The sequence below is a fragment of the Daktulosphaira vitifoliae genome, unplaced genomic scaffold (assembly GCF_025091365.1).
Source record: "Daktulosphaira vitifoliae isolate Bord-2020 unplaced genomic scaffold, ASM2509136v1 Scaffold_5, whole genome shotgun sequence".
Taxonomy (NCBI): Eukaryota; Metazoa; Arthropoda; class Insecta; order Hemiptera; family Phylloxeridae; genus Daktulosphaira; species Daktulosphaira vitifoliae.
In genome coordinates, this window is record NW_026099576.1 from 18,596,332 (window position 1) to 18,609,240 (window position 12,909).

General features: G+C 24.3%; 2 protein-coding genes across 3 annotated transcripts in view; one reads left to right on the forward strand and one right to left on the reverse strand.

The window, feature by feature from the left end:
- Nucleotides 1–1,859: 1,859 nt before the first annotated feature.
- LOC126907035 (DNA topoisomerase 3-beta-1) lies at nucleotides 1,860–8,872 on the reverse strand. Its single transcript, XM_050688037.1, has 13 exons — nucleotides 8,526–8,872; nucleotides 7,992–8,134; nucleotides 7,728–7,922; nucleotides 7,344–7,511; nucleotides 7,138–7,266; nucleotides 6,950–7,068; nucleotides 6,687–6,887; nucleotides 6,174–6,561; nucleotides 5,908–6,117; nucleotides 5,600–5,817; nucleotides 5,419–5,536; nucleotides 3,160–3,525; nucleotides 1,860–3,097 (listed from the first exon to the last, which is right to left on the reverse strand). The coding sequence occupies exons 1-13, from the start codon at nucleotides 8,614–8,616 to the stop codon at nucleotides 2,885–2,887; spliced, it is 2,559 nt and encodes an 852-aa protein (XP_050543994.1). The 5' UTR covers nucleotides 8,617–8,872; the 3' UTR covers nucleotides 1,860–2,884.
- A 978-nt stretch (nucleotides 8,873–9,850) lies between these two features.
- LOC126906861 (fructose-bisphosphate aldolase) overlaps nucleotides 9,851–12,909 on the forward strand; it is a 6,352-nt gene continuing 3,293 nt past the window's right edge. Inside the window, exon 1 of one of the 2 annotated variants that reach the window (XM_050687765.1) lies at nucleotides 9,851–9,997. The gene's annotated coding sequence lies outside the window, so the exon portion shown is untranslated. Of the gene's footprint in view, nucleotides 9,998–12,567; nucleotides 12,587–12,909 lie in introns of those variants that run through there. The other variant, XM_050687766.1, reaches the window with a different exon arrangement.

Sequence of the window (12,909 nt, forward strand, 5' to 3'; positions counted from 1 at the left end):
ATAGGTTGATAACAACTAAAGAATTTAGTACTTATTGAGTTATAAGCATTTAAATAGAGTTGATATGTAGAGCGTGTGATACAGCTCGCCATTGGCGTATCTGCCTACGCAATATACTCCACTCTATGTATTAAAACGCTTGTAACTTATTATGTACTTATCCTAAAGTTTTTAAGAACCTATCAACATTTTTGTTAAAAATAGTTTTTTGAAATTCAAAAAAAAAGACGTAGAAATTATTTTAAAAAGATATTTATAATAGGGTTCTTTATAAATAAATTATTTTAATTATACAAAAGTGATTTTGTTTATTTTTTTATAAATGTATTATATTTAATGAATACAGTTATCCTAACTAAGTTGCGTAAGAGGTTTAAATAGGAGTGAATTTGCAACAGAGACAAGAGAGTAATTTACCTCTGATTTGCTGTCAATAGTGGTATCACGACCGCTCTGAATAGTATAATTTTGGTTGAGAAATGTCTAGTGATAACCATACCTATGCTTCTCCCCTAGTTTATATTTAAAAATCGTCATATAACTTCTAAAGTACTGGTCCGAATATGTTATTTAATTTTCTTAACTAAATATTTTTTTGTTTTTAAGATAGTCATCAATTAAGTAATCCCTCTTAAAATATAAGGGATGAATTAAAAAAGTAATCAGTTGTGCAAAAGAACGCTGGTGTTGATGAGGAAGTAACACACAGGTTTAAGTTCGGGTGGTTGAAGTGGAGAGAAGCATCTAGTTTGTTATGCAATAAGAGAATTCAAATGAGACTGTAGTGATACCAGCTATGATGTATAGTCATATTATGAGGAAAAAGTAATCGGAAATTGTGAGAATAGTTATGGTAGTATTGAATGCTGAGGGAAGAAAAGGTAGAGAAAGACCAAAAAAGATATGAAGAGATGTTATTGAATGTAATATGAGGACGGTTCATGTGAGCGTAGATGTGGGAGATCGTGTCGAGTGGAAGTATAGGATAAGAGTGGCCGACCCCAAATAGTTGGGATAAAGACAAGAAAAATAAAAAGAAGAATCAATAACTTATAGATCAAGAAATAATTGAAACTGAAATATACTAAAAATAGTTTTCTTAACATGACTATTATTTTCATAGAATGTAGTAGCTGGCATTATAAGAATCTTGTATTACAATATTAATACATATTTTTTTAATAAAAAAAATTGAGTTTTAACCTTTTTAGTAGGAGGTGTCAATTATATTTTCTATGCCAAGCATAAATTTAACTGATATAATAATGGTAAAATTAATAATTTTAGATTTGATGTATAGTGACATATGATGTATAATGATGTATAGTGCATACTTAATAATTGAAAGAATTATATCTTATTAAAAAATATAGATGTCAAAAATAGATATATTTTTGGAAGTTAAAATTTAATTTCCATTATGAAATTTGAGTTATCACGAGTAAACTGTAAATGTATTTAAAATTTACACTAATTACATGGCAAAATAGTTATGTTCATTGAAATAATATCCCTTTTTCAAATTATTTTATTATTAAAGCATTAAAATTTCAATTTTAATATTAATGCATTTAATTAATTTAATTAAAAAATCATTATTGTTCAATGATAAAATCACATTTTATTAAGGTTGGCCACATATTTCTCATATAAAATTGTTACATAAAATTGTATATAGATCTTTTGTACCAATATATATATATATATATATATATATATATATATATATATATATTTATATTTTTTACTAATGTTATCTTAAAAACATTCATAGAAAATTAAATTATAAAAGAATTCCAAATTGTTTACAATTTTACAATAAAGTATATTATTATTCAAATGAGTAAATGATAAAGCAGTTATAATAAAAACAAGTTTTTTAATTTATTAGTGTCATAAAATTTTATAAACAAAAGTAATGTTTTTGTTTTTTGATATCAATTAATTTTTTTTTCTTAAAATAAAAATACAAATTGGCAATGATATCTATTTATAATAATATTAAAATTAGTTACATTTACACAAAATAGGTATTATATTCTATGCAAGCTTCATTTTATTATAAAGAAATAATATTTTGTCATTTATTGACTTAAAGATTAATTAGTTACACAGAATACCACATGCATTGAAAATAGACTAATATATCACATTCATTTTTTGTGTTAAAACTAAATAGAAAATAAAATTAAAATAGCTAGATAAAGATAAAGTTACAAGAAAACACTTATTGAGTGCATGTTAATCATTTCTAAGTATCAGAACTTTAAAGTATACATTAGTTGAAAGAATATTACACAACTTAAAATCTACAAATACCTAATAAATAAAATGGCAAGAAGTAAACAAAGAAAAATAATAAATAATAAGTTTTTTTAATAAGTGTAACACACACAGTTTCAATCAAATTATTTTAAATAATAAAATTAATATGTTTTTAAAGAAAAGTAACACACAATATCACTCTAATTATGCTCTTATTTTTAATATTATTACATTATCAAAAATTAAATTGTTATAAATATGAAAAAAATACGTAACCTCTTTAGCAAAACATTAAAATGTCATGACAATGGCTATTTAATTACATATAATTTATAAATAAATTAGGAACATTTGAAATATTTTTTCAACTATTTTTTCTAGCAGCTTATTAAATTAGAATTTTAAAGACCTCTTAAGAGTTAATTCTATTTTTTAGTTCATATAATTACTGTTTGAAATAAAAACATAATTGAGATTCATTAATAGTTTGTTATGATTAATTTTAATTTTTTAGGCCTTAGTTATATGTTGTAAGTGATTTAAATATGTTTTATTTAGAAATAAATTTATATTTTACAAAAATTTAATAGGTTATCAAAAGATCTATTAGTTTTATTATTTACACAAAATAGGAAGCCAATTGAGCCATCTTATCCTTGGGAGGCTTTGGTTTACCTTTACCCTTATGCTTAGCGCGTCCTCTACCTTGACGACTATTAAATACTGGTTTAGATGCTTGAGCTCTGAATTTTTCAACTAAATAACTAAATTCTGAACAACAGAAGAGACATCCAGTCATTTCAATTAAATCCCGAGGCAAACGGGTTCGTTCCTAAATATAGTATAATTTTAACTATAATTTAATAAGTAATATTTATATTTTTTTCTAATTACCTCTTTATATTCAATTTTTAACAACTGTGCTCCACAATCACATGCCTTATTTTCAACAGTAATTTTGTGGGCATCTTCAAATAAATGAAATATTACATCACATCTATTGCAACCAACTTTCCATTTAGGTCCAGATGATGGATCAAGTACTAATACACCATTATCACACTGAAGACAACTAGCAATACCATTTACATAAAAACCTTGAGGACAAGTAGGATGAAGACATAGATTACAACCACTATGTTTTTTCATATCACGAAATGCTGGTTGATTATAACAATATGGACATAATGGGTAACTTCGTCCTTTTGTACCAGTTGACCATGTAACAAGTTCAAAATCATCCAATGGGCATTTTAATTCCTATATATAAAAAAAATCAATAATTAACACATTGTATTAATTATATTGTTATAAACCATACTTCATTTTGTATTTTTAAAGTTATTTTCATATATATTTATTGAATTTATAACAAAATATTTCTAATAATAAATTGAGATATAAATGGGAACAATGCTGAAATGTATTCAAAATTTTTAACCAACTGCAAATTTAATGTAAAAATTGATAAACACCTATAACCCAGTAAAAATATAGAAAATACTTTCTTGAGGTACAGTGCTCAGTGTTACTATATTTCTAGCAGTCATTAATCATGTATGCCTAAAACTACCTAAAACAGTGAAATGTATTCTTTTTGCAAATTACATTAACATATATTATAATAACTCCCAAATTAAAACTATGAAACTTTTCCTCCAACAAATGCTTAACACCATAGCAGACTGGTCAAAAGAAACTGACTTTACTTTCACTAAAAGTGAAACACAATATATTACTTTTAATAAAACGATAAAAACAATAAAAGATATTCAATCCACATTAAACTTTATGAATTCTCAACTAACCTACAAAAATGAGATTCACAAACTTAGAATATTTTTTGACTACAAAATGCCATGTAAACTTTAAATTAGAAAACTTAAAAAAGAATTAAAATATTAGGTAATAACACATGGGAAACCCTGACAAATTATCTTCTCACTACCTACAAGTCACTAATTCTATTTAAAATCAACCATGAAGATACTGTGTAAAACTTTGCAAAGAAAAATTAACTTTATTCACTATATTCAATACACAATCAAGGTATTAGATTGATAGTATTTGCTTTTAAAATCAGCCCTACTGTCAGTATTCAATGAATACATAATATATAGTTTACACTAAAGATATGAGCATCAATATTGATATTGAGACAAATTTTCAACATTGATATTGTTTAAATTTAGTTATATCAAAGTTATTATTTTAAGAAATGCATTTTATTTGAAGGATCAAAGCAATAGCAACTTATTAACGTATTGTGTTTTTTGTGCTACATTACTGATAATGTTTTATGCATGTGTATCAGAGAAATATTATTAAGTATTATACATGTATTCAACATATATCTTTAAGTTATCTGTAAACAAGGTTATTATGTTTTTTTTTTTTAATAAATTTAGTCAAATGAATACAACAATTTCTATTATGTGAATACTTAATTTGATATTTTTGATAGAATATTGTACAAATTATGATATAATGTCGTATAAATTAGATATTGATGAACAAAATAATATTGTTACTCATTATTAATATCCTATATTATGATGCAGGAGAAATTCCATAAACCTAAAATAAATATATGTGTAGATTTTGCTGTTATTAAAGATAATATAAGTCACACATTTACTATATAACACAAATATTCTATATATACTGCAGAAACATATGCATTGTATAAAGGAATACAAGTAGCTCTGGAATAACAATAAAAAAAAACTCCAATAAAATACGTGACTTTTTCAATGCTCTTATGTCTTTATCAAATCTCTTTCCAAAACGAATTAATTCAACATTTCCAAGAACTGAATATTAGCTTAAACAAATCAATAATCTTTATGTAAGTTCTATTATATGTTGATATATCCGGTAATTAAAAAACCAATGTTCAGATTCATATATTAACCGATCATATCATAATCTACTGCTCATAATACACAAATGCACACAATATTCAAAATTCTACTATTATTTGAAATAGCATTGAATGAGGACAGTTCATGGAAAACATATTACTTTTCGAATAAATTATAAACTAATAGCGAAAAACAAAACAATCTGCAACTTTTAAGTAGGCTAATAATCAATGTCATTGAAAACTTATTGATAAAAAAAAATTATTAAATAGATAATAAATTAACTTACCTTGTAGATTCTTATATTTCCATTTTGAGGTAAATTATAGGTCTCATCACAATGTGAACAATGTAAGCGAGATGGTTTAGCTAAAATTAGTTTCATATAACGACGACATTTTCCACACCTATCAAATATAGTTTAAAAACATTATAATGAAGGTCATAATTTAAATAATGAAAATTATTACCTCGAAAGGGCTTTTCCTGTAGCTGCTAAAGTTGTAAATGATACTTCAAATAGAGAATCCATAGCTTCAATGGATTTTACAAAATATAAATACTTTTGTCGAAAAGCTTCAATTGTTTGTCTAAGGACTCGTTCATAATTAGCCTCTCCTTTTGCAATTAAATTTAATTGATCTTCAATAGTAGAGCGCATGGTTGGTTCAACCAATTGTTTATCAATCTTAAAATATAGAAATATTGTATTTAAATATAATTATTATCTAAACAAAATGTAAAATGTATTAAGTTATTTAAATTAATTGCAACATACCTTTTGATATCCGTGTACTAAAACAATACCTAGATTTGTAGGTACAAGTCTTCGCCCAGAAGCTACAGTAACATAATTTCTTTGTGAAATGTTGTTAATATGAACTGGAATAGAAGCATCAGTTCCTATTCCATGTTTTTCCATCATAGAAATTAATTCAGATTCAGTAAGATATCCTGGTGGAGTTGTCATGTGATCTGTAAGTCTTGCCTAGAAATAATGAGATAAATTCATTTAAATATTTGATCTCTATTAAATACACTTACATCTTTAATGTTCAATTTTTCATCACATTCAAAATTCACAGCTAATTCATTTTTAGGTATAGCTTTCCAAGGCGTAATTGCTGTAAATCCAGCATCAATTAAAGTACGCCAATTATATGTAAATGTTTCTGTCCCAATTTTAAATGTAACAGTTTTGGAATAAAATCTACAATCTTTTGATATTGTTGCCACAAAATGGCGAGCAATAAAATCATATAACTTCCAAGAATCTCCATCAAGTTCATTCCGTGATGCCAACATTGTAGGAGTAATTGGTGGATGGTCACCACAGTCTTTACCATTTCTTGGTCGTGTTAAACCACTGCTCAACACTTGTCTTATTTCTGAGCCCCATTCTGAACTTTTTTGAAGAGTTCTTACAGCACCACTAAAATAAAAATATTCAAAAATTAATATTAATTATAAATAAAAATTGACTAATGTAATAGAATTCAAATTTTAATATAAAAATCAATCTGTTAAAAATAATAATAAAATTTGATTGCAACTTACTGTAAATCAAAATTATCAGAATAATGAGTAGTTTCAGTTCTTGGATAACTAATGTAACCTTGAGTATAAAGTCGTTCAGCTATTTGCATTGCATGATGGGGACCCATTCCCAATCCAGTACTAGCTGCTCGCATTAGTTCAACAGAATTCAGAGCTAAAGGACGTTGTTTTGTCTTTTCTTGCTGTGTTACAGAAACAACACTAAAACATATAATAATTTAAATAAGATTAGATAAAATATACTGAACATAACCAATATTTACGTGGCCACTTGTTGTTTTTTTAATGCTTGAAGTAAATTATTAGATGTATCTCGCTCAAAACATCTTCCCTTTTCCCAATTAAGAACAACATCTTGCCCTTCTTTGGATTGTATTGTTATCTACATAACATAATTTCAAAAATTAATAACTGAACAATTAATAATTAAAGGTTTTTTTAAATAATTTACTTGAATGACCCAATAAGGCTCAGGTTTAAATCTACGAATTTCATCATGCCTCTGAACACAAAATCCTAAAGTAGGAGTTTGACAAGGACCATATGAAATTAAAGATGAATCTAAATCTCCATATTTTCCCTAAAATAAAATACACATATACAAATTGAATGTTATCTCTGTTTATTATTATATTATTTTATTATAAATTATTTTACCTGAAAATATTTAGTTTGAAATCGAGTAAACGAACAACCAATTCGAAGATCTAATTCTTGTCTAGCATCAACACTCATAGCTTCATTTTTATTTGGAAAATGTAATCTATCCATTGCTGCTTTAATGTCTTTAGGAGTAATAGCTGAGAATTTCGCTCTCCAAATTCTCTATAAATGTTAAATATAAATATAAGTTACTTTGTATACTTTGAAATTAAAAAATCACACTTAATTTATTCAATTTATGGATTATATGCACATAAATTACTAAATATCAAATGGCTACAAATTCAATAAATTGGCAAAAATAATATTAGTTTACAATTTTTACTATGGTTCTAATCTTAACTATGAAATATTACTATAAAATGTTTTTTGACTTACAGTAATATCATTCGAGCGTTTCATAGAATTCTTTACAGCATCAATGACTTCAAAACATATGTTTTCTCCTTCTTTGTCACAATCAAGCCATAGTACTAAATAATCTACACCTCTTGCTTCAGTGGCCAACATTGCTGGTATACGTAATTTAGGTGATGCTTCTTTTTTTTCAGTAGGACAAGAAAAAAGTTCTTCCTATTTTTATAAATACAGGAAAAATTATCATAGCGATTATTTAAATTAAGTTAATTAATAAAGACTAACTGGATCAACTTTATCCCAATTATTAAACTTGCTATTGAAATCTAAGGTCATAACATGACCACAAACTGAAGTCATCTTAAAAATGATTGGTTCACCAAAAAATATACCAGACCATTCATGTACGGGACAAGCTGAGTTCATACCTATAAAAATAATTTAGAATAAGCATGAATTAATTGTTTTTGTAACTATATTGAGTATTAAATGAAAAATTCCCACAACTAAAAAATGATTAATAAATAATTTTAACTTTTTAGTAAAAATAATATAAAATAACTCTTTAACTCAGATTTAGTTATTACAGACGTGAGCAAGAACTGCCCATGTACTCAAACCTGTAGGTCTATTGTGCGCAATTCCTATCGAATTATAATAAAACTCATTAACTTATTAAATTGTTAATAAATATAACAATTGTTTTTTAAAGTAGATTTTTGTTCTATTTCTTTTAACTTCTAGATAGATTACTATTGTAAGATAATATAAAATTGAGAAAATGAATAAATTTTGAACACAAATTTAAATGTTCCTTACTTTTCCTTGAACTACTTCGGCCGTTACTTAAGATATTAGCCAAGGAAGAAGCCAGAGATGGCTTTTCAGCAACCATAAGAGCTGTCCTCATTTTGAAGCAAAATATTTTTAGTGGTTATCGGTAGTTAAAAATCTTAACGTAAATAATAATTACAAACCATCTGTTATAAATGTGAATAACAAGATATGCTTATTTTGAACACTTAAAAATATACTGAATTTAATAAATAATTATAATAGAAAGGTTAAAATCTAAAAATAATAAATAATTTATTTGATGATTTAAAAAAAAATTATAATACAATCAACATTGCTTTTTGTGATTATGAATATTCAGCAAATATTAAGCATTAGGGTAAGATGTTATTATTGAAACGCCGAATAACAAAACCCATACAATTGATAAAAAAAATCCTAATCAATGCACATGTATCTAAATCACCTACAGTCATACCAACTTTGAAGTGTGTTTATTTTTATACATAGGCACTTGAATTAAAAACAATATGTTCAATTAGGGCAATTAATTATAATAATAAATCTTCATTATTTATTATCAATGTACAATGTATTTAGGCATAAATAAATAACTAATAATTCTTTATTATTAAATTTATTATTCTGTATTAAGAAATTTTTTCTTGTGTCACTGAAAAATGCATGGTAACTAAAAAAAATAAATGTTTTGGATAGCTTTATAAATTTTATTTTACCGGAAAAATGGTTATCAATTATTAAAAACTGATTATAAATTTTAATGTTGTTTCCCTGTTAATGAAGAGTCTTTCTTTTGAGTGCAAATGTAACTCTGTTATGTATTTAGAATGTTCAGTAAGTAAAGAAAAAAGTTTTAATTATTACATACAATACGAACAAAAGAAACTCTTTTCCAAACTTACTGATCACTCTTTTTAAGTTTGAAAAATATCTAGATTCTTCTCCCCCATAACCAATTTCTAAACACATCATCACACATCATTTTGAAAAAATAAAATTACAGAAATATTGAACATTAATTATTTCAGATTCCTTATAATTAGGCTATTCCACAAACAGGGGTAGATTCACCCTAAGTATGTTAATACTCTAGAATATTTTTGAGACTAGTCCTTTGATCTGATTATATTCTGTGGCTAGATAAATATGGTTTGGTATCAGAGCCAAAAATTTTATGGTATGACCTTAACACATTCATAGCCTTTTGTAGATACACATAGGTTAAGCATTTTAACTTAGCACTATTATAAGACTATTTTTGCTTGGAATATTAGTTCAATCTGTTATTTTTTTTTGGTTAAATGGTAGCACTGTTATTGACTTTTCCTTGAAATGACCTACCCGTCATCCAATTGCTGATCCCAGACGACATTGATTTCTTGCTAAATTGTAAAACCGAACTGAGCTCTTCTTCAGAATCCACTTTCTTTTGAACTGTTCATATTTTAGTTTTCTTCTTGTTATCCATCAATCTTGTAAGTATTTATAATTTTTATTTTTTTCATAAATTATTATAAAATTACATTCTTAAAGTCTCTTTTAAAGTATGATTATTACTATTACAAAGAAGATATATTATAGTATTTTATTTTCAGTTAATATTTTACTGTTATTTTAAAAAAAAATTATTCTTTATTGGTATCTAATGGCACCATAAAATGTACAGAATGATTGATTAATCGATGATCAATAAAGTTCTATAAAAATAATAACTTTCATAGTTTCTTTTCTAGTTTGTTAAGGTATTTCTTGATTTATAAGTGTTATTATATTTGATGCCTACCTCATACTTTTTAAGGGTAACAGACTGTTTTAAGTGGTAACATATTTTAATATATTAAATGTTAAAAAATTATTCAACTATGATTATAAGAAGTCATAAACAACTTTTGAACCAATATTTTAGAATTTAACTATTTTTCACCTGGGTAGGAGGATTGTAGCAAAGTAATGTATAGTGATTAAAATAATAAAACCCTTATGTCACCTCCAGCCTACATTTAAATATGTTAATAATTTCCTAAATACTGGTACGAAATTTGTTATTGACCAGGCATTTTCTTAATTAGATTTTCTAACATTTTATCTATTAAAATATGTGTTATCATAAAAAAAAACTTGGAATCCTTATTTGAGATAGGCATACAAATGTTAAACCACTTATTATAAATCAAGAAATTAATAAAACTAAACAAAATCATTTTTTCTATAATTATTTTTAAGAATCATACCATAATAGTTATTCATATTATAATATATATAGAATAAAAATTAATCACTTTTGACTAATATGATTAAAAATAAAAAATATTTATATAAAACTAAAAGGTAATTAAATTAAAAAGCTATAAAAATTACTAAAAAATCCCTGATACATATTTTGGCTGGGTTATTATTATCAGCGCTAAACACATACTCCTATAAAATAATTTATTAGTCTGTAAACTTCTCTTAATTTTATAAAAAAAACCTATGTTAAAGTATATAGTTTTAGCCTTATTTATTAATTTTTTTTTTAATAATTTCTGTATTGTATTAAACCAAGTATGTATAATAGTTGGTTCTATACATGAATTTTCAATTTATATTATTATTTCCATACATATACTGATTAATTTTTTTTTTATATCCAAGGTTCAATTATTTTTATTGTTTTCAAAGTCATATTTTATTTTTGGACTATGTTCAAGTTCAAGTACTACCTTTACATGTACTACCTCTAATAGTACAAGTGTGACTTTATAGTCAAAGATAAAAAAATTATCACCATATCAGCATTATATATAAAACAATTAATATGATACAATATTTATAATAAAAAAAAAATAAAGATACTGTATAAAATAATTAATATTTTATTTTGTTGGCATTTACTTCCTTATAGTATCGTTAGAACTCAATTTTTAAAAATCACAAAATGCAGACATGAAAAATTGTTTATATCTTATATTACAAAATGTAATACATCGCTATAAAACTGTCTTACTGAAGTTACCAGATAGCTCATATAATGCATCTTTGTTTTCTCTATCTAATAATATGTACAGGATTAACAGACAATTTTTATAACTTTTGAGACAATCAACATTTTTTTTATAATTTATGCAATCTTAGAGTATTTTACAATTATAGTTGTATTATTTCTTTTTGATAATATAATTAGTAAAAAAACTTTTTTTTTTTTTAATCTTTGCTACGTTTCAAAATAGCTATTTTTTGCATTTTTCTTGCAAAAATGTTTAATGGGTCAATAATAATTTTAGATCAAGTTATTATTGAGTTATAAACATTTTAATATATAGAGTAGGTACAGTGTATGTTATAAATATACATCAATATGAGATGTAAACACCCACCCTACTTACCCACTTGATGTATTAAAATACATTAATGTATTAAAATACTAAAATTGTTATCAATCCATTAAACAATTTTGTAAGAAAAATTACCCAAAACTTGCCATTTAATAAATATATATTTATTATTAAAAACAAATAATTATAAGATTCAGTAACTTTGATAATAATTTTTTGTATAGTTCTGTTTGATGTCTTTAAAAATAGTATTAAAACTTTAATATTATCCAGAAATTTAATTATTATAGGAATTAAAATTTATATTTATGTTAAAAAAATAGAAAAATACAACTTCTTTTTAAAATTCATTAAATAATATAAAGAAAATGTTATTTTCAGTTCAATAAATAATTAATCTTATGAATGTAAGATATCATATTTTCATTCTAGTTCAAATGGCTTCAAATCTGTTTTTTTAAATCAAAACTAATGGTTTAAAAATGTCAATAATATTATCAAATTAGAATTTGACCTCATTAAAATTTAAAATTAACACTTAGTTGTCTTGACAGGTTTTATATTTTGTAAATATTGTTTAAATCAGATATCTTATTTATTATGTTTTGATTATTATTGTTTGTATCAAAGGTCACCTTTTCTATTACTTATAATTATGTTTCTAATAGTACAGTGTAACAGAGTATTAATTAAAGTATAGTTCATAATTCAAAACTTAATAGTGTTATATTCTAATATCAATACAAACATGTAAGTTGCTTGGATATAAAACATACAGTTGTTATTTCATTTTTTTTTTATTGAAATTTCCATAATTTAAAATAGTTTCACTAAAAAATTTAATATAATTCTAGAAGTCATGTATTCTTTAGATATTCCATTGGAAATAAAAAATCGTTTTCCTAATCCCTTCATTAACTTTGATCTTATTTATTTTCCAGTAAAGTTTAAAATATTATATTTATATATGTATACATATATTATTATTTATCTGTAGTTTTTGTATAAGTATTTAAATAATAGCTAATTCAAATTAGTGGCTTATTTTTTTTTTTTTTTTTTTTTTTTTTTTT

Bases quoted from the DNA above. Each gene is read 5' to 3' on its own strand.
- LOC126907035 (XM_050688037.1), bottom strand. From the start codon at position 8,616: ATGAGGACAGCTCTTATGGTTGCTGAAAAGCCATCTCTGGCTTCTTCC. The intron at 7,923-7,991 runs GTTAGTCTTTAT...TTATAAAAATAG, and splicing joins ATTGGGATAAAGTTGATCCA to GAAGAACTTTTTTCTTGTCC. The intron at 5,818-5,907 runs GTATGTTGCAAT...CTATATTTTAAG, and splicing joins TAGTACACGGATATCAAAAG to ATTGATAAACAATTGGTTGA.